Genomic DNA, 23,304 nt, shown 5'->3' on the forward strand with positions numbered 1-23,304 from the left:
ATTTATAAACTCAGATATCTTTTCGGTCCCGAATAATAACAACAATAATAATAATAGCCTTCACACGACTTGTCCAAATCCCTGGTAAATTGCTTAAATGCATTGACCAAAAAACGGACGAACAACAAACAGAACGTGACAGAACGTGACAATATATATATATATATATATATATATATATATATATATATGTATTTGTGTGTGTATACATAGACACATATACTAGTATCGAGAACCAACTCAAGTTCCTTGTAGAACCTAGAGAACTAGCAGCGACCGGTAGAGACTGCCGTGTGCTTGTTAGAACTCTCCGCTCCGCTCCGCGCGTAGCCTAGTAGCTCTTGTTGCAAATATCTCAAATAATATGAGATATTTCAAAAAATTCATAAGAACATTTTTTGTAGATATTTGTCTGCTCTACAACTTTGATCTCTACAAAAATTTCGAAATTCATCGTATTTGTGGAGAAAAACAAATTTGTTTATAAATTGTTAATAAAAAACATACTTAGGGATAGCGGAAAATGGCGAAATTTGGATATGTTGTTCAGTATATTTTTCTGAACACAATGACGTAATAAAACCTTGTGTTGCAATTTTTTCTAGGTACCCCCCCTTTTTTCCGTATTTTGACTGGACTAAAAAAAAAGTTCGAAATTCAACCGAAAATTTCATTTTTTAAATTGTTTTTCAAAAACTAATTGGCCAATAAAAAAATCGTACGCTTAACTGAAAACAATTTTGTTATAAACATTCTGTCCAAATTTCAAGTCATTCGGATAAAAATTGGCCGAGATACGCGAGCGCCCAGCTACAAAATTGTAGTTTCGAGAAAAACGCGTTTAAAGTTTTACAATTGATTATTTATTTTATATAGAGTAATAGAGTAATCTTTTAATTTTTGTTCTTCTTTTGGCTCTAAACATACTACTATAACTTTTGTAGCCCATACATAATTTTTTCCAGCTAATCAAGCAATAAATACAATAACTATTTATTTTTATTTTTTAGTTATTAATAATTATAATTTACCTAATTGTTTAAATGAGACGTATAAGGTCTCAAACGATGCAGAAAAGCAAGACACACATTTAAAAAAAAGAAAAGTGCTTTAGGCCGATTTTTGTGGAAAATACGCTTTAAAAACCAATGTTGATGGAACAGTTTAATACAAGAGAACAAATGTTTAAAAATCCGGGGGCACGGGTTTCCATTATCCGATCGAGCTGAACTTTGGCAGGGATTATTTTTTTGCGAATTGGAAACATTTTGGGGGGTGCCGTAGAATAAATTTAAAAGTCGAAAAATGAGGACACCCTAATATATATTAACCGGAGGGAGCTGATACCGAGGAGATCTTTAAGAAGGAAGGTGCATCCAAAATCACACACGTATGTATATGCTGTCTTGTAAATGTCTTGTAAATTGCTGTCTTGTAAAAGTTGAAGAGAACGAGAAAGTGATCTGTAGCGCAATTCGTATTGTAGGCAAGTTAAAATATTAATTAAATCGAGTCCATTATATTATAATAGACGTTGATTTTATATCTTGGTGTCTGGACATATTTTACTTATTCACGAAAGCAATAACAACAAAATAAATTTTGGTAAATTTTATATTTGTATTCAGCAATCTCTAACATTTTAAAAAATAATTAAATTAAATATGTTCTTCTCACACAAAAAAATTAGACTCTAAAAGGATTAATTAATATTTAATCTAAATATATTATAATAAAAATTATAATAGCCAAGTTTTTGGAAGTGGTGGACAAACCAGTTTATATTTTTAATACAAACTTTACCTCGAATTTTTATATTCATTGTCAGTCATTAGAGGATTTTTTCTGCAGATATTTGAAGACGCGGATAATGGATTTTCTCGTGATTGATATTATATATCATTAACATAATAATTTTTTTAATCACGTTTAACTGCAATAATTAAATTATTTATATTAAACCATTTGATAATAATTGTTGCGCAACTACTTTTAAAAAATAAAACTCAAGTGGTACGTATCTTTGTATTCCTATTCAAGGGTCTTTTCATTCCAACCCTAATTCTTTTTAACAAAATTATAATATTACAAAAAATTATTTTAATCACAAAGAATTAAAGAGATAACAGTACAAAATAAGAATATTTCATTAAAATAAAATAAATAAATTTTTCTTGTAAAAAAAACTTGGCCCTGCTAGACCTCGAAATTTAATAAAGCACAAAATTTTTGACTGAATAAAAAAGCAATAAACATAATGTAAGATTTCGATTAGTGGATACGGTTTCCGATCTGTTGTATGTCGCGCCGTGCCTGTATGGGCCTGAGATTGGTCGCTTGAGATACGTGTATGCGCCGTAGCGCTCTGCGCAGGAAGAAGCGTCCTGATTGGCGGATCGGGAACAAGGAGAGTGGTCGGTTGGGCGACGACCGGCAGTCGTTGCATAGTCGTTGTAAGACTCAGGCGGAATAAAGACGTTTCCACACCACACGAAATATTACCAATTGTCTCTCCCTGACAACCATCCTTATCATCCTGACATTATCCCCGTGAGGTCTGCATTTAGCAATACTCGCGGTCAGCGCCGTTATAAAATCGCGGTACGTCAAAAAAGAAACTTAACAGTTTACAATAATTTAGGGAAGTATGCGGCGGGAGTAAAAAAGCAGCGCCAAGTTTTTTTACAAGAAAAATTTATTTATTTTATTTTAATTAAATATTTTTATTTTGTACTGTTATCTCTTTAATTCTTTGTGATTAAAATGATTCTTTGTAATATTATAAATTTTGTTAAAAAGAATTAGCTTGGGTTGGAATGAGAAGACCCTTGAATGGGAATACAAAGATACGTACCACTTGAGTTTTATTTTTTAAAAGTAGTTACGCAACAATTATTTTTCAAAGCAATATATATATTCTCTTTGCAATTGGCGCAATTTAAAGATATCACATCTTTTTTTAAAATACATATCACTTGAGTTGAGTTAGGTAACGCAATTTTGTGAATTATTTTGTTAGGTAACCATTAAACCTTTTACACTCTTTACAGTAATCATTTTACGTAGGTCGTAATATATGATCGCACTACTTACTACGGTGAGAAATCGATTCAACTCACGACAGTTTCGTTAATATTAACAGTAAAGAACTGAAATTACAACACAATACTAATATAGCATAAAGGCACATAACAGAATAATTGCGAGCAAATACCTTCATTCCTTCTATTTTTTCTGACTTCTGCGGCGTAAATTCCCGCGCGGCGTAAATACCGGAGTTACCCTATAATTTTATTAAGAAGTATTAAAGCTACTACCACTTATATAGGTTGGAATAGGAAGATCCTTGAATAGGAACACAAAGATATATACCACTTGGGTTTTATTTTTTAAAAGTAATTACACAACAATTTTTCAAAGCAATATATATATATTCTGTTTATAATTGGCGCAATTTAAAGATTTCATATATTTTTTTGAAATATATATTACTTAGGTTGAGTTAGGTAACGAAATTTTTTTATATAATAATTTTGTTAAGAAGAAAAGTTAAAGCTACAACCACTTAGATTGAATTTTCGAATTGGATTTACAAAATACATTGCGCGTTTACTTGGCGCCTTTTTTTGCTTAGAAATAAATTTTTATTGTAAAAAATTGTTAGTTATATAAAATATCATTACAAATATAAAAAAAAATTATAAATGATAAGTATTAAAAAAACTATCGTATTGTTCGACGTTTGGCCCTCCGCCATTGTGTAAATAATACTCTACTAATAATAGACATGCTTTAATTAGCAAAAACTATTAGAAATATAGTGAAAAAACATAAAAATAAACATTTATTTACGCCGATAAACACTAACGCCGTCAGCAATCTGAGTCGTTTAGGGTACAGTCTTAATTTTGCTAGGTCGTTGCTCGAATACGCATTGACGGAAACCGGCGTCACCGCGGCAGCGAAACCCCTCTACTGTCAACTTTTTTATAGAGGGGATAACACCGCCTGCTTCTCTCCATGAAGAAATGCAAGAAAGAAATTTCGCTTGGGTCTTTAAAGCCCCACAAAGATGACAGAGGATTAATTTTATTATAATATTTTAATTCTGACTTTAGCTTTAATATATTTAAAATACAACATATATGTATCCATCCATCCTCAGTCCTATTACCGAGCGTGGTGACTTCTTTTCATATATATGTATGTGTTGCGCACGTGGATTATACATATTGTATATGGGACCTACGGTTTAACGCCGATTCCGAACGGCTATATTTTTTAGAGAAGTTCTCTTGGTAAGACATACTCTCGGTGGTTTGCCATTGCCTTCCAAAAGGAGAACAAGCGAATTAATTTTTCTTGCTCTACCGGGAATCGAACCCGGGACCTTTGGCTCAATAGACCAGTACGCTATCTACTAGGCCACGCTCGTCTTCATATATGTACAATATATTATTTACTAAATTATCGAATATTGCCGAAGAAGGGCACACGTTTTCAGAGAGATGATAAGCTTCCGATAAGAAAACGAAAATCATCGAAGCGGTCATTGACAGTAAACGTTTGACGTAAGAAATTTACAGTGCTTGATGTGTATTCACTCTAATTGTTACGCGCTTGTCAAAACATACCTTTTTTTAGGCGTGGCACTTTGAGGAACCAATAGACGATGAAGATAAAGATGATAAACTGATGATAAGGATTATGATAAATAACCGTTCATCAATCATCTGCGTAAATGCCATCATATAAGTGACAATACCGAATAATGATATTGTCATTGGTGAAGTCGATCGTTGACTCGAGCAACGTAATTAGAAACGACTAACAAAATTCCGTTTCTTTATCATGACGAACAAGATTCAAAACATATTTGTTATTTGATATGCATCTATATCGCACGATACACATTTGTATTATTACAAAATGTCAGTATTGCGACACATTGAATCACATTGAGTGTTTACATCATAAAACATGCGATGAGATTACGTCAAGAAAAAAATAAATAATGAAGATCTTCTTTAGATATATTCAGTAATTTTGGAAGCAAAGAAAACAAGGATAAAAGAGATCTCTATTTCAAGGACGATTTTACATAATTGCGACACATAAATAAATAAGTTTTATACAATTCTTTATTATTATTATTAAAAACAGGCGTTTTTACAAAATCTAGAAACATATGTTTACTAACATATGTAATACAATTTACATATATGTATAAAATGTACACTAAAAATATGTACAACAATAGATGCGTCTAAGTTTATATATAAATATACGTTCCGACATATACAAGTATATTATGTATATAGTCATCAGCATTATGTATAAAATTTATGTATAATGCATGATTATATTAGAGAGAAAAAGCGATCTACCTACAATAGTATGTGAAACGAAAAGTTTCTAAACATAGCACGGTCTCTAAAAAAGTATTTTACACAGTAAGCTTTACATATGTATACTTTCTTCACAAGGAGTAATCACAAATATAAATAAATATTAATTTAACTCGTTCCACATAAGTCATTAAAAGAGTCATATATGTGTATATACAAATATGTATTTGACTTTTTAAATATATATAATATAATATAGAATATATATAATATATATATATATATAATTTTTTTACTCGATGACTAAACTCCATGGATGTTCGGGTATAACACCGTATTGAATATCCAGTAAATATTTCTTGAGCATTTGATAAATTGGTTCGGGTTGTTCCGTCGTCGGTATATGTAACCCTTGACCTCGGAAATCAATATAAGATACGGGACTAATTGCGCATGCTGTTCCTGCTCCGAATATTTCCAACAGCTATAACAAAGAAATTATAATAATAGACAATGCGATAAATGGGAAAAAGAGAGAAAATGGAAAGTTGCATATGTAAATCTTACCCTGTTCTCTGAAAGTAACTGTATGATCTCTTTCATCGTAATAGTTCTCTCCGTAACTTGAAATTGATTCCATTGTCTAGATATAGTTAGAAGCGACTTTCTCACAATTCCGGGTAAGATCAAGCCGTTTAGGGGTGGTGTAAGTAATTCTCTTTCTGCGGAAAATAACACAAGGATAATAATCGGGTCACTAAACTGGTTCGTTAAATCAGGTCAAGCCTATTTATGATGATTTTCAGAAATATTTTATAATACAAAATTCACCAGGAAATGCTTTTTACCTCCATTATCATTTATGCAAACAACAAAGACGTTCATAGCGCCAATTTCTGTGAGTTCATTGTTTTTGCCGTATAACCACAGTACTTGCTGTAAACCTTTTTCGGTGGCCTCCTGTTGAACTTGAATCGTAGGTCCATAATTACTGCCTACTTTAGCATTACCGCAACCGCCAGGCCATGCTCTCGTATATCTAGGATCTGCAAGCAGGGACACCCCGACTTGCACATCTGTAGGTTTAAAGTAAGAGCCGACGGGAGATAGGATTACATATAATAAAGCTGAATCCGAGGCTACGACTCCAAGCGTAGGCTATATAGGGACAAGTAAAATGAGTTAAATCAGATTTTGAAAAGGATAAAAAAATTTCTATTAAAATTTTAAAACGTATTATCACTTAGAAAGACATTTTATATTGCATTAATTGTCAATAGTTTAAATTTATGTATGTTTTTACGTTCTCTTTTGTAATATCAAAGCAAATTTTTTATCTATATGTGTTCAAAACATGTTTGTTAAAGTACCACTTAAGAGGATAGGTATCACATTAGTTGCAACATATATTTTTGAATATTTCAAATAAATATGTAGTTGTATACATATCGTTATGTTATATTATAATACAAATTCAAAAGTTTATTGCATCAGATTTTCATCAGTTTTTCAGAGTCAATATCAGAAATAGTCATCATGCGACCATTTCAAGAAGGTCACGAAAATCGATTACGAAAGAAGGAAAAATTTCTCTCTGAATGCTGTTATCACTAATTGTAAGTCTAATAAATACTCTTAGCAACACTTATCTTGCAGACAGGAAGTCAAAACGTTAAAGTTGAATAAAAAAGTTTCACGTGTCGTGATTAACGCGTATTGTTGAAGAGATTTAAAAAACGCAAGTAATATGTTACTTAAAAAAATTATAAAAGTAAACGGTAAAAAATTGAAGAATATAATAAAAAATAAATGGGCTTTTTATAATTACGTATTGATATGATAAGAACTGATATGACGATATATGATACTCATGAAAGTGACGTCCAATTTTTGCCATATCAAATTTGTCGGAAAAACCGAGAAAAGAAGAGAAAAAGTTCTTGAATGATAAGTCAGACTACGTCCAAATAACATGATTGCAGGGGCATGCATCTTATATGCAACATGTGACCGCGCGCCAACAAAAGACTCTGATTCCGTTTATCAAGTATTATCATTAGGTATTGAGAAATATAACGATTATTCTCGCGCGCGTATACAACGGTCTTGATGACGTCCGTGACATAAGTAATATGAGTTCCTCACTGATTATGTTTGTAACTTGATGCACAAACGGCCATGCAATTGCATCATTTATTGTAAAGTATTGTTACAATGCAAATTTTAACGATATAAATATTAACAGGGCGCTACTCGGTGACACATTGACACACGAGTGACATTGACACTTAGTGATAAAACGATACTTACGTCGATGCCTATAAGCGTGGGACGAATGTAAAGACTAGAGGCGGTAGAATGTGGAACCCATTCTTGATCTATACTAATCAATCTACAAATACACTTAATTAATTCTTCCCCTCTGAAAGGAGGCAGACCCACTCTTATTGCTGAATTATTCATTCTCTCCATATTTAGTTCTGGTCTAAACAATCTTATTTTGCCATCAACACCTCTATAAGCTTTCATACCTTCAAACAACTGAGAAAAGATTTATATATGTATTATTACTGTTAAATTAAAGCGCAGCAAGAAATTTCCTCCGTAACAATTAGTATACGTACAAGTCTAACAATCTTTGGATATCCTATAGTTTTAAACATGTTACATGTACATTTTGAATTTAATATGAATCACGGATGATAGTAAAATACACTTCAAGATCTTGATTTGCTTAAATATTTTTGATATGGAGGATATTTCAAGAATTTCTTTATAGGAATTTAATCTGATAAAAGAAAATTTATCAGCTTCGCTTAGATACACATCTTAGTAAATAATTCTATTCTAATTATGCTAAATTAATTAGACAAAAACCATTGACATTATAAATACTACTAAAAATCATACATACATAATTAGATATAGCAACAAAGCAGAAATAGATATTCATTTTTAAGTAAATAAACAATATTTTTTTGCAAAGTCTCTTCAAGATCTAATAATGTAATAAAAGAATAAGAGATAGATCACTAAATATAAATCAATTTTCTTAATCCTATTTTACGTAACTTCCAAAATATAAAATGTTATGTATACCTCTACAGCGTAATGAAGTACTTTCGCAGCTGGATGAAGGACTATGTTTTCGAAGGGCATAATTTCTGGTGCCTGCCAACCATTCATGCCTTCGTAATAATGTATCTTGAGCATGTGATCAGTGAAATATTTTCCGAATGAAAGCTTATTAACGTCGGGCTTAGGATTTAACTGTTCTGGACCAGCGAGACGGACAGACAAATCTGCGTACTGCAAATTAAATTATACTTTTACTTTTATATTTATTATATTTAACTACTCAATCATTGCTATCGTGACAAGTAAATACCTTAAAGAAACGTTGCGGTTGTATAGAGTTCTTGTCTTTAGTTTTCAAAGAAGAGCTCCACCTAACGCTCTGCTGTAGCTGATTAATCAGATTTCCAAAGGATAAAATCTAAAATAAGAACATGTACACACTTATTTCTGTATACATATAATAAAGAATGCGTATCTTCTCAAGAGAAATTTAAAATTCTTGATGACCTTTTATTTAAGATATGCCATGTCTTCATTATTTAATTATTCGTAGAATTAGAAGTAAGACTGTAGAAAGTAGAAGTAAGACTATAAAAAATGTGATGTTATGCCTTCGTTATACTTTGAACAGATATGCATTTTGAAGGAAAAAGTAGAAAAAAGCAAAAGCTGTTATGAAATTAGATTACCAGTTAAAAAAATACATCGATAAGAGAAACGCACGATTGCAATTCTGTATGTTCATCGACACAAATATCAACTAGGCGCTACATATTTGTTTGATCATTCGACTAGTGTTACAAGCGAAATGTGAGTTTTTTAATATTTTTCAAGAAGTATAAAATAAGTTGAAGCATTGTGTATGTGTCTTACTGATTAAACTTTGCGACGGCGAGATTTATATTACAAGCTCGTATACATCATGGACGAGAATTAAAAGTTTTTTTAATGGATTTTCGCTTTTCAAGAAAAGAAAAATTTTTTCGAAACAATAATTAATGGCATTCTTTCTCGGAGGAAAGGTTTAGGAGAACGGGGGGTAGCCCCGGACAGTGGGTAGCTCCGGACATTATTGAAATTCAAGTATACCGCGTATCTATGACCATTGTTTAAACATATGTCTGCATAGGTATGTCGAGATACGCAGAAGGGCATATTAGAATGTTTAAACAATGGCCATAGATACGCGGTATACTTGAATTTCAATAATGTTCGGGGCTTATACCCACTGTCCGAGGCTACACTCCGTTCCCCTATTTAAAAAAATTGTAGTATTGCATATCTATCCATAGATTGCAGGTTGAACGTCGCATGTTTCGTTGAAATATGTCGATCTATCTATTTTTCGTTGAAATATTATGTCGATCTATCTTACTACTAGCGTATTCGGTATTATGCAATAAAAAACAAGGAAGCATATATCAATATATGCAAAATGATTATAAAAGCAACAAATATCTTTTACGTGACGCTCGATGAATTGGTTAGAGATATGTATATATTAGATATATAATATTTGATATGTATAATTTAGTGTATAATTATAGATCAATGTGCATATAAAATCTATATATTGCATTCAATGTCACTCATCGGAAATCATGCGCTAACGAACAAACATGAGTTGATTAAATTGAAATCGAACGATCTACTGACGTTTGCACAAATATTACTCTATTCATTTTACTTTTAATTAAAAGGGATCTTTTACACTTTGTCGTTTTCCATTTTCTTTCCTCAAAACTCAAGTTTATATATGGAGGGGTAAAAGCCATAGTAAGGTGTCAAATTTTTAAAAATATTGGCTCGTGTGCATAAATGCAATTTATATATTGTATAGATTGCATCTATGCACACAAGTAAATATCTTAAAAAATTTGACACACCACTATCACTATGGCTTTTACCCCTCCATATATACATACATATATATATATATATATATATATATATATATATATATATACAAAAATATAATTTATTATATTATAAATTATTATAAATTATAAATAATTATTGTTAATGATATAAATATTAATTATAATTGTATATATAAATATATATTACAATATAATTGTAATATATTTTTATATTATAATTATGTAATAGTATGTATTATGTAGTAACATATAAATGCATATAAATATATGTAGTAGTATATATAATTGCAATATAAATATGTAGTAGTATACCTATATGTTATATTTTTTTAATTGTAAGTATAAATGATATAAGAAATGTAGTTATATAAATGAACTACTTTCGTATTTAAATATACTTTGGTTGAATTAAAATTATAAATTAGCAAATAAAACTCGTTCGAAGAGACGCACGTTTGACGTCGCGTGAGAATGTAATCTTACGTCATATCTTAATATTACATAAACATTAATTCATTATAAATTTAGTTAGGCTTACGCCAATTTAGTTTGAATTTTCAAGTATTTTTACATAATATTGTATCATCTGACTGAGCATATTGTTGCATGTAATGCACCTTAATATATCGTAAATTTACCGGTAATTGAAGATCCTATCCCAGAAAATATTAAAATTAAAAAAAGAAAAGACATATTATTGATAACATATGTACGTTTAAAATTGATCTGAGATGAAATATAAGACCTATTTATATAGGATATTTTGTAGATGCTTTTTGAATAGATACGAGACGTTTTAACGTTATAAAACCATTTTCCTGCTTTATACAATATTCTACAATATTTTTAGGATGTTTTTAAGGCATCTTAGTATTATATTGGACTGTTAATAGGTGCTCCTCTTGCCTACATTCTCGATTGCTAACAACTTCATTTGCCAGCATTTCTTATTGCTTACAAGCATTATTGTGCACATATAATAATTAAAAATACGAACGTACGTTTGCGCACATGGCCTTATTACGCACAAACACATTGCACATGTAGATTGCACATATGGCCATATTGCATAAAATAAGATATACAAAATAAGAAAATCATATTAACACTTTGCACACACGACTTTGTTGCACACATATACTTTGCATACATAACTTTATTGCACATATACACATTGCACACATAATGTTATTGCTCTAGTTTTATGGACAAGATTCCCATAACTATGGCGTCATAATGTAAAAGTTATTTCTGAAGGTATTTTTAGCGGAGAATATACGGGAAAAATACTTAAAAAATTTCACGACCAATAGATACCATTAATTAAGCAATATTGACGCCAATATTCTTAAGTTGAATACACGTTTGATCTCGAATCTATCATAAATGTAAATGGAAGTGTGGGGTGGACCTCGCTTCGTGGTAAGTAGAAAACCCGAACTGTACAATGATAGACCTCGTTTCGCCCCTATAAGCAGGGGTGGGATGGGGTGGGGTAGACCTCGCTTTACGTGGAAAGTTGGAAATCCGTGTATATACGCAATAAAGTCATATGTGCAATATGTGTATGTGCACAGTAATGTTATGTGTGCAATGTGTATATGCGCAATAAAGTTATGTGTGCAAAATGTATGTGCGCAACATAGTCGGGTGTGCAAAGTGTTAACATGATTTTCTTATTTTATGTGTCTTATTTTATGCAATATGGCCATGTGTGCAATAAAGGTCGAAACACAAACTTTTGCATAACGCATAATGCATAAGAAAATTGATTGGTTCATATATATGTGCATAAGGAAATAGAACAATCCATTTTCTTATACTTATGCATTATGCGTTATGCAAAAGTCTGTGCTCCCCGCTTAAAGTCATGTGTGCAATGTGTATGTGCGTAATAATGTCATGTGTGCAATATCTGCATACGTGCAATAAAGTAATATATGCAATGTGTTTGTGCATAATAAGGCCATGTGCGCAAACGCACATTCGTATTTTTAATTATTACATGTGCGCAATAATGCTTGTAGGCAATCGCTTTGTAGGCAATTGGGAATGTCGGCAAACGAAGCTATCGGCAAAATATTGTGGACAAATTGAGCTGTTGGCAATCGGGAATGTAGGCAAACGGAACCCTCCCGGATTATCTACATGGAATAACTAAATTATCGTATCAATGAGATATTGTATAATGTACTAGAATAATCCGGATGAGTATAAAATGATAATTCGGATTTTATCTTTGAAAAATTCTATTTTTCTAAAGAAAAGTTCAATTACAATTCATTACATTTTCAACCAATGTGCAATATTTTTGCTTATCTTTTCAATATTTAAATATCCACATACATGCAATTAGTTACGTCAGATGTGAAATTTCTAACCGTTCGAATGACGCAATTTTCTATTAAGTTTAACATTTCACGTTCATCTTTTGATTTGCCTGTCGCGAACAAAAAACGTGTTCCTATATTTTTTGTATTACAAAATCTAACAAACTTTAAGAAATAAATTACTACAACATTGTATATCTAAATATATTAAAAATAATAATAATAATATATTTTTATAATATATTTTTATCTTAAAATCTATATTTTAAATTCTCCTCAGAAAACACATTTTAAATATTTGTTTTAAATACGCGTGTTTAAAATATAATAACAAAATGTAAATGTCCGCAATTGTCCATAGCGCGGCTTTTTAATATCGCGTTCGAAGTACGCAAATCAACGATCGATTGTCGCATGATTCTGCTGGAACTACATTTTTCAGCCGGTTCTAACGAAAACCAACTCGCAAACGGCACAAGGAAAAGAGCAACGAATCTAAGAGGTTTAAAATTATTTCCTGTTTTGGAAGGTTCTTGAAGTTTCTCGGCGAGTTTTCTCGCCGGTTTCTTGTTTATTTTATTCTAGATAAAATGCGATTTGATATAATCGTACCAACTCGAGTGGATTAAATTTGAATCTCCGGCACCTGCAGTTCCGTTCTTCCGATCTTCGAGAGGTCTCAAATTTTCTCGTGGAGGGGCATAAAATTGCCGATTGAATTTTCGATTTTTCGAGCAATTTTCTGGATAGCAGCTTTGATCGAAGGATGAATACAACTGGAGGAATGCGTTAACTTACCTTGCGCCGCAGGTGAACCATGTTGAGCCGAATATCTATCCGATGTAGAGAAAAAGAGAGATTGACTCAATAAAGAACACACGATCCTTGCTGTTTGTTCGCGCTGTTTCGAGTATCCGCACAGCTCATTCTACGTGAACGTTTGTCCTGTTCTTGTAGTTTCTTTTTTTCTTTCTCTTCCCGATGCGAGAGTCGTTCAATCTCGGGTTTAAGCAACGGAATAAATAGCCAACAGACAATACCCTTTACGTTAAGTCGTCGCTTGCAATGTGTCTCGAGGGACGATAAAAAATGTGGAAAGAACAATCAAAAATTGGAAAAGCGGGACTCACTCTCGGCATTTGAAATGGCACACTAATTTGGACGAATCGCGCACATACCCACACGGAGGCCGACGGTGGTTGAGTATTCACGAGTGGAAAAACGAGCGCGTTTACTCAGATGGAACGTTTGTTCGTTCACTCGCTTCCTCGCTCGCTCACTGATTACTGATTCAATCGTCCGATCACAAATACAGCGTGCTCGAATTAAACGTCGGTTAATATTTTATTTATCAGCAAGGCGTAAACGAGAGAGAAAGAAAAGATGGACAAATAGATAGAGGGAGGGGGAGAGAGGGAGGGACGGAGGGAGGGACGGAGGGGGAGAGAGGGAGGGACGGAGGGAGGGACGGAGGGAGAGAGAGAGAGAGAGAGAGAGAGAGAGAGAGAGAGAGAGAGAGAGAGAGAGAGAGAGAGAGAGAGAGAGAGAGAGAGAGAGAGAGAGAGAGAGAGAGAGAGAGAGAGAGAGAGAGAGAGAGGGGGGGAGGCAAGAACGCGACCGCTAAGAACCAGCGTCCCTACTCTTTTTCCCAATCGAGCCGCTTACCGATCGTCTTTGACGAAAAGAGGAAGGGAAGGAGAGATGGGGACAAGTTGATGATTTACGAGAAGGAGATGTCGGACGCATAATCACGGGAAAGGAGAGGAAAAATTGCGTCAGGGTATACACAAGCTCGCGCGCGAACGCACGGGGAGTTAAAAACATGTTGATAATCGCGCGCCCCCTCCGCGTGCGATAAGTGGACGGGAGACCAGCACGCGGCGTTGTTATTCGCGAGAATCGTACGATCGTTCGATTCTCGAAAGTACCCGGCCGTGTCATAAATATTGATATTGGAGGCGTGGCACGGGCCGAGAGACGTAATAACCGATTTTTGTTGCACTTCGCGGGTGGTTGACAAGAAAAGCGACGTTAAGCGACCTACGTTTTAGTGACGTATTGTGACACGGCCGATTTACGAACCCGTCTTTCGCAATGCGTCAGCGTCGTCAGCGTCGTCTATGCGCAGCAGCGATTGAAGCACTACGTCTCATTGTCAGTTTAAGGGGTTAGACTACCCAGATCATGCCATCAAAAATTTATTTTTTTGTTTCAAATTAACGTTTATATAGTTTTAGAAATAATGTGTAAGACGTTCTGTTTGAAAATTTGCAGTATTTGTCGAGTTACAGCTTCTTTTAATCGAGGTCTCATTCAGGTAGCAAATGGAAATATTCGAACACATGGACAACAAAGGATCCCTTAACTTTTGTTATTTTTTATCAGTTTTCTTTCTCTTTCTCTTTTCTTGTTTCTAAGACAAGAATTGTAGAGGGAGAATGTCAATTAGGTCTTATTGTTAGTATTCAAGTCTTAGTCAATTGCTTATCAGAGATCATTAAAGTTGAAGTAAGAAAAATTGACCGAAAAGAATTAAGGAATACTTCTTCTCGTTTTAAAAAAGAAATTGCGTTCGTACGGGATTAACCATCGAATACGTAAAATATAGGTGCGAGGAAGGAGACGAAATCCGCTTATGTTTTGATGAGAAACAAGCGTACAACGTGTTAAAAGAAGGGAGAATACAATGCAGACAACAATTGGCTTCCGTTGATCCAACAACAGAAGAGGAAAGCCCAATATATGGTGCAGGTATTGTCGAATAAAGTATGTCTACATTTAATATATAAATCTATATTTCAAAACTTTTAACATGGTTTTTCTCGAAACCATTGTTTCTCGAACTGATTTGCATTATAACTCGAAAACTGATCACTTCTATAATAAACCAAAATATTTGTAATGAATGCCCTCTCCTATAAGGCTTTTTTGAAAAAAAAACATTTTTTTAATTAACAAAAAATTACGGGAATTTTGGTTAAAAATTTTTTTTTAATTTATATAAATTGTACATTTTTTCGAATTTTTAAAAATGGTTACCAGTAGGTATAAACACAATTAAGTATTCTAAATATAAATCTTTTTAGTAACTTGATTTCAGATAACCCTGCTCGGAGATGTGCAAACCAGAGGGGCTTAAAGAGAAAGAGAAAGAAAACTTGTTTGAGAATTTATTATAGGAGAATATTATAATTAGCACAAATTAATAAATAATATTTGAAAAATATAAGTTGTTTTTTATAGTTTAGAGTACAATCTATCTAATGTATTTAATCAATTTTATATTGCTTTTATCACATTTTTGTTAAAAAAAAATTCCGAAAAAGTAACCTTATTTTCAAGCATCCAAAAGGTGTAACCCCTTAAATGTTTAATAATCACACTCTAAATATTTTTAATTCGACGATTATAAAAATATAAGTAAAAATAAGAAATGTGGTTTGCAGAACGTTTATTTCTTTAATCAGTTTATTATCAATACGTGGTGCAAGAGCGTGCATTTGCAAGAGAAAGATAATTAGTCATGCAGAGAATTAAGACAGCTTCTTTAAGCACAAGAGAACTCATTAAAATTTTATTGCGGTATACGATTTGCAAAGTGACTTTAGAAACATTACAATCACCATGTTTCTTCAAATAAAAAAACTATTACGAGATATATTTGGTTTCCGTGGTAAAAACTTCGTTTGCACATTTCCATTAGAAAATCAATAGTAACTACTTAAGAGAAATGTAGTTTTTTGAAACCTCTAAAACAGAATAAAAATGTGATAAGTATGAAAAACAATAATATGTTTAAAAAATAATTTTTCAAAAAAGTAAATATTAAATAATATATAACACATTGCATATATATAAATACAATGTATAAATAATAACAAGAAGAAAGAGTAATTAATTTCACAAATTTAAAAATTATGGATTTTTATATGTATAAAATATCTATAAATATTTTTCTTTCTTTTTTATTTGATTGCATTACCAACTTAAGATTTATAATAGTTAGGCATATTTTTTTAATGTTTCTAATTTGCTAAATGGTAATTCTTTAGAAAAACTTACACAGCTGAGATAACTTTGACCTTGATATATATTATAAAGAGTTCATTCCTGAGTAACTTTGCTTTAACAACCATGTAGCGGGGTCTTATAGTTTCTGACAATGAGATATTTAAAGTTAAAGATGTATAACTAAGATATAAAACTAGATATAAAACTAAGATCAAAGAAAACTCTAAGAATGTCTTAGAATGTTATTTTCTTATAGCTTTCTTAATATTTTTCACACATGTATAAAAAGTGTACCTATACGTAGATGCAATGGGTTCCGCTCCCTGCCATGCGGAAGGCTCCACCTCCAAAAAAACTAACCTAACCCAACCCAATTGTTGTATGGGTGGATCATACATGTGTGAAAAGTGTATGCGCGGATGTAGTGAGTTCCGCCCCTCTACGAGGAACTCTACCTAAAAAAACTAACCTAACCCAACTCAATTGTTGTGTAGGTGGACTACACATGTGTGATGCACCTACACAACAATTGACCCAGTAAACAATTTGTCAGCAAATTGTAACCAAATTGACACCAAATACGCGCAAAACTTGTCGACAAATTCGGTGCGATCTGTGTCTGCAATACGCTTGTGTTTTGCTAGCAAAGCTTGTGTACATGACTTGACACCAAATTGACGCCAAATATCGAGCAAAACAGGGCAGCAAAAGTTCAACGGCAAATTTGCGCCATATTGTGAACAAGGCTTGCCAACAAAAGCTCGACAGCAAATTTGTGCCAAATTGCGAGCAAACCTTGACGAAAGAACTTGACGCCAAATTGACACCAAATACCGAGCAAATCTTGATGACACAGCTTGACGCCAAATTGCAGCAAGCCTTGTTACGTAGCCATTAATAAATACTAATATTTTTTTTTTAGGAAAAATTAAAAGCATTAAATTATAAAAAAGCATATAATTTGTTATTGATTTACAATAAATTATTTTATACATATGTTACATATGTTAAAAGAAATCTTTATATTTATAAAACATTATAAGACATTTATAAAATCTAACGGTGGCAATAAAGTAATTAATTATATATTAATTACAGTAAATGTTATACAATGTGAATTTACTGACATATGCAAACATTTAACTTTGTCAACAGCACATACAATATTTGTAAACACTCGAGAATCTTATATAATGCCTGGAACACATACTCCGTGCGCAGATAATGCATTGGCCGGTATAAGAAGGATTTATAGAATCTTACTGAAAACACGAGTATAATTTCTATGAAAATGCATCTAAAACAATATTCTTATAAGCCTAATACTACTAACTTTCCTTTCTTTAATCATACAATAATAACTACCGTGCATATTTAAACAACTAGTTCAAACTTGAAACACGATTTATTATTTGCAAGAATGCAAAATTGAAATAAACAAATGTTCACAATGTGCATAGTTCGTCGATTACGATGGAATAATGCAGTACTGTTGTCAGAAAGAAATAACAAAAGAATAATATACATCATTTAGGTGTAAGCAACCGAAGTGAATTTTGTAGTGTTTGATGTAATAGAAATTAATATACAGCAGAAAAAAACTGTTCAAACAAAACTTTTAAACCGTTTAAACAAAACTTTTAAACTATTCAAACAAAACTTTAAACTTTTACAGATAAAAAAATACACGATATTTCATCAACAGTTCCAAGATTATTTTGAGAAATTTTTTAATCAAAGAAAGAATATGTAAAATTTTTAATATTGCAAGATTATAATAGTTATAAAACTAAAGCATTTCCCTTGTATTTTAAATTGTTTTAAATTGTTTCTATTTCAAACTAATATTACAATTTTGCCTTAATCAGATTCAAACGGCAAGTAGAATGAAACATTTTATTACATAATATTACATATTCTTTATACTCTTATAACTCTTCTTTAAGACTATAAGAGTATAACTCTTTATACTCTTATAACTCTTCTTTATAACTCTTATTTTCACGAAACATTTCGAATATTTTTTATTCTCATCACTATTCTCGCAGTTTTCAGAATTATCATCGTTGTCATCTGAATGAGCCTCGTTATTGTTGCCGGTGTGTCTGTTAATGTTAAATATATCTCTATAATTATCGTTATTTTCGAAATCAAAGTGTTCAGAGTACTCAAAATGATCAGAATTATTAGAAAATTCAGAATGGTGAGAAAGTTCAGAATGATGAAAAAGTTAAGAATAATGAGAAAGTTCAGATTCTTTTTGATTATGAAGAAAATCTGGTATTACGGAACTTTGGCTTTTAACGGAAGCATGTGCTTGCTGAATATGCGACTGATCGAATTCAATTAAAGAATCTGTTGAATTGAGTTCTTCTACAACTTCAACATTCACTTTCTGCCTTTTAACTTTCTTAGAAAGCTTATGAAACGGTGTTTTTTGGCATGTTCTAAAATAAACTGCAAATAAATTTAAATGTTATGTTTACATAAAATACATAGATTTCAAAATATATACTATCTTTACTCTTTAAAAACATTTATTTTTTCAGATTTTCTACTGCACAATCACTATAACAAATTGAATGTTAATGGAAAAAAATATAACTAAATTAATTAAACTAACAGTACAAAATAAACTTATAGGATGGAAGGCTGGCTGATTTTCTCGAGTTATAAAAAGGTCATCAATTTAAATTTAAAAACAAAATCTCGTTTAATTAAACAAATTTTAAATACAATTAACGTTTTACGTTTCGACTTTATATACTTAGTCTTCTTCAGAAACCTGATACATAAGAGATAATACATAAAAAATAATTAAAAAATAAAAAGAAATAAAATTGCTACAGATAAAAAGGATAGAGAACAAAGCCGCATACTTTGGACTGACTTGCCAGAAATGTAGCTAAGATCTACACTATGACATAGTATAGACCTTAGCCACAATTAATGTATATACGAGTTGTCAAAAATAGAATGAAATAAGTCAAGTAATAAAATTGTTACTATTATCTATACTGTTGTTATTATTATCAAACGATATTATTTATTATTTGACAGTGTAAAATTGTAATGCATATATTAAAATTACATTAGGGCTAGAATATAAACCAGACCCACAAGAATGAGAGCAATTCCAAGATCTCAAGACGAGAATTAACCAGATCTTACAGGGCGGAATTAAGGAGTCTGGATTACTGATTGAAATCAAAGTAAGAAAAGAAAAGAAAAAAAAGAAAAGAAAAGAGAGGGGGGCCTCTGCTTTTGTCTACGAGATCAATTCTAGGGCTAGAATATAAACTAGAGCCACAAGAATGAGAGCAATTCCAAGATCTCAAGACGAGAATTAACCAGATCGTACAGGGCGGAATTAAGGAGTCTGGATTACTGATTGAAATCAAAGTAAGAAAAGAAAAGAAAAAAAAGAAAAGAAAAGAGAGGGGGGCCTCTGCTTTTGTCTACGAGATCAATTCTAGGGCTAGAATATAAACCAGAGCCACAAGAATGAGAGCAATTCCAGATCTTAAGACGAGAATTAACCTTGCAGAGCCCCTTGTACTACCACGATCAATGTCGATCTTCCAATATGGCGTCCCAAATGAGAATATCGGAAGGGCCCTGCTCGCTGGACCGGACTCCTCGCCTCAATCCTCCCTCAAGCTTTCCTTTTCCTGGCGGTGAGCTCTCCTTGGGAAGTCGAATCTCGCTCGGTTGGTCTCCAGAATACGTGCCGCTTAGCTCAATCAGTTACGAAAGAAGGAAAACGTACTCGTCTCGTCCGAAGAAACGCAGCAAGAGCGGCCATGACACTGAACAAGAGCGAGGAAGGAGGTGGGGGCGCGTTGAAAGTGGCGACTCACGTGTCGCGCCATCTGAATGAAACGCCCTAAACATCGCTTGGTATTTGGCGTCAATTTGTTCTTAAGTTTTGTTACCAAAATTTGCTCAATATTTGGCATCAATTTGGCGTTAGGTTTAGTCAACAAACTTTAACAGCAATTTGGTGCCAATTTGTTATCAGGTACTACTAAGCTTTGCTCGATATTTGGTATCAATTTGGCGTCAATTGTGTACGCATGTTTTGATACGTATTTGCTAGCAGTTTGTCGACAACATTTGATAAAACAAATTTTGATGCAAATTTGTACCATTTCTGAAACCAAAATTTGTAGCAAGTATTTGGCATTATTTGTTCGAACAGATTTGGCTATCTGGGGAGTTGGGTTAAGTTAGTTTTTTTGGAGGTAGTGCCTGCATCCACGCGTACACTTTTCCATCCACACAACAATTAAAGGAATGGACCTTGCTTTGTGTTGATTATCATAAACATATTAATATAAACTTATATATGTAAATATATATGTAAGTAATAAGGGGAGACGGCTGGTCTAGTGGGTAGAGCGCCAGATTCGTAATCCGGGGAACCGGGTTTGAATCCCGCTAGGCCGCTGAGAATTTTTCTCAGCCTTACAAACGCTGCCCCCCTATCTGGCGGATAGATCCAAAGGATACAGTATCCCTAGATGGTAAGCTGGGCTCCGTCTTTCGGAAGAGACGTTAAACCGTTGGTCCAAAAGAGGAAATAGGAATTGAGGAAAGAATGGGATGGAGTAGTGAATAGGGTTGGGTACGTCCCTTCAAAACGCCCTTTAAGGCCCCTTAGGGGTAAATAAAGTATATATCTTTATCCTTTTATATGTAAGTAATAGTGAGAAGTATTCAAGAACGTATATATATTGAAACCATATATCGCATAAATAGCCCAGTAAAATGACAAAATTTGGAGGAAATAATACTGAGTGGGCTGAAACTTTGTAAACAGGCTTGTTTTAGGGTACTATTCAACATATTAAAAGTCCCCACGTGTAGACGCTACGTTGCGGGCAGGGGAGGGTCCAAAAGGTCCAAAAAATCAGTTTTTTGCAAATAACTCGGAAAATATCAACTTTACGGAAATTTATGTAGATCTCAAAATTGTAGCTTACAAAATTCCGCACAATTTCGTTTTTTATTCAAGTCTGTACGACCAAATGGAGCAGAGATAGAATTTTTTTAAACACCGGTAGTTTTGCGACGCAACGAAAACGCGTACGCGCGTCGCGCATTTTTCGCTAATATATCGAAAATGGACTCTCGAATCGAGAAATGTTTTAAATAAAAGTTGTAGAGAATCTAATTACGAACAATTTCGTTTTTTATTCATTTCTCTACGGTCCAAATTCGCCGAGTTATTAATTAAAAGACAATTTTTTTTTGTTGATAGTGGATGTTTTGCATGTAAAAATCAGTATTAACTCTGAAAGTATAGGTCGTACACATATAGTATGTATAATAAAAGTTAAAGAGAATAAAATTTTGAACATGTTGATGTATGCATGAATCCATTTTGGTAAAGATAGCTTGAAGTTAAGAGCAAAAAACATGAAAAAATGTCATTTTTGAGTGCATTTTGGAAAATAACTTTTTCTGATTGGTTGAAAGCAGTAATGTTATGTATTTTTCTTGAAGATATTTTAATTATCTTTAAAATGAGACGTTGTAGACCTTTTTTCATTGAAACGTTGATGAGTTACAGGCGTTTAAATATTGAAGAAAAAAAATCTATTTTTGTTAAATTAACATTTTAGTCCAAAAATATATAGATAATAATTTTTCAAAAATTTATTTTACCTTGTTTTCATTACTTCGTATATATATGAACGTGCTGGAGTAGTATAAGTCCTTCGCAAAATATGTTTTATTTAAAAAAAAAAGTTCATGAATATTGCTGTATTTTTGATAAATTGTGGAAAAATTGCATTATCATTCCTTTTTTTGTAAATATCTTCGTTTCTATTAACTTTACGAAAAAACTTCAAGAGACCGAAATTAAAGCTGACAAAATTTTTTATAAAATAGAGTTTATGGCATGTAATTTTAAATGCATCGTGATGGAAAACTGGCGTTTCAAAAGACAGGTAAGTTTACGTATGTAGCAGATCATCACTATGAGTCGCCTGAAATGATGAAAAAACGTGTCCTTAACAATTTTTCTGTACTTATTGAAGTGTCAGAAGTTATTCTTGGGGTCTTTCTGAATCGTTTGGTACTAGGCCGATATTTTTAGGACCGATAGTACTGTAGGTACTAAAGATTGAGAAGGGTCCGAGGCCGGTATGTGGCGCGTGGCGCGGCTACATCGGCGCAGTCGTGCAAGGCAGTTACAGAGTGTTGCAACAGCTGAAATAACTGCTTAATAAATTCTTGCAGCTGGATTATCTATGAACACTGTGTTGCGACGCGTTTTCGTTGCGTCGCAAAACTACCGGTGTTAAAAAAAATCTATCTCTGCTCCATTTGGTCGTACAGACTTGAATAAAAAACGAAATTGTGCGGAATTTTGTAAGCTACAATTTTGAGATCTACATAAATTTCTGTAAAGTTGATATTTTCCGAGTTATTTGCGAAAAACTGATTTTTTGGACATTTTGGACCCTCCCCTGCCCGCAACGTAGCGTCTACACGTGGGGACTTTTAATATGTTGAATAGTACCCTAAAACAAGCCTGTTTACAAAGTTTCAGCCCACTCAGTATTTTTTCCTCCAAATCGACAAATTTCGAGTCATTTTACTGGGCTATAAAAGGCTCCCCTAAGAGCACAGTTGACGGAAAGTCGA

General features: G+C 32.7%; 1 protein-coding gene and 1 long non-coding RNA gene across 4 annotated transcripts; one reads left to right on the forward strand and one right to left on the reverse strand.

Moving 5' to 3' along the window:
* Nucleotides 1-5,123: 5,123 nt before the first annotated feature.
* Bcat (Branched chain amino acid transaminase) lies at nt 5,124-13,954 on the reverse strand. Its single transcript, XM_071722361.1, has 7 exons — nt 13,435-13,954; nt 8,737-8,844; nt 8,448-8,657; nt 7,659-7,889; nt 6,197-6,506; nt 5,916-6,070; nt 5,124-5,832 (listed from the first exon to the last, which is right to left on the reverse strand). The coding sequence occupies exons 1-7, from the start codon at nt 13,453-13,455 to the stop codon at nt 5,641-5,643; spliced, it is 1,227 nt and encodes a 408-aa protein (XP_071578462.1). The 5' UTR covers nt 13,456-13,954; the 3' UTR covers nt 5,124-5,640.
* Nucleotides 13,955-14,181: 227 nt separating this feature from the next.
* LOC139783207 (uncharacterized) lies at nt 14,182-15,862 on the forward strand. Of its 3 annotated transcripts, none has more exons than XR_011721168.1 (2): nt 14,182-15,402; nt 15,737-15,862. It is a non-coding gene; the product is annotated as an uncharacterized lncRNA (long non-coding RNA). The 3 variants fall into 3 exon arrangements; XR_011721167.1 differs by having other exon boundaries at nt 14,182-15,387; nt 15,723-15,862; XR_011721166.1 differs by having other exon boundaries at nt 14,182-15,387.
* Nucleotides 15,863-23,304: the final 7,442 nt, after the last annotated feature.

Source organism: Temnothorax nylanderi, unplaced genomic scaffold, assembly GCF_030848795.1.
Source record: "Temnothorax nylanderi isolate EJ_2023f unplaced genomic scaffold, tnyl_v1.0 TNYL_tig0478_pilon, whole genome shotgun sequence".
NCBI lineage: Eukaryota > Metazoa > Arthropoda > Insecta > Hymenoptera > Formicidae > Temnothorax > Temnothorax nylanderi.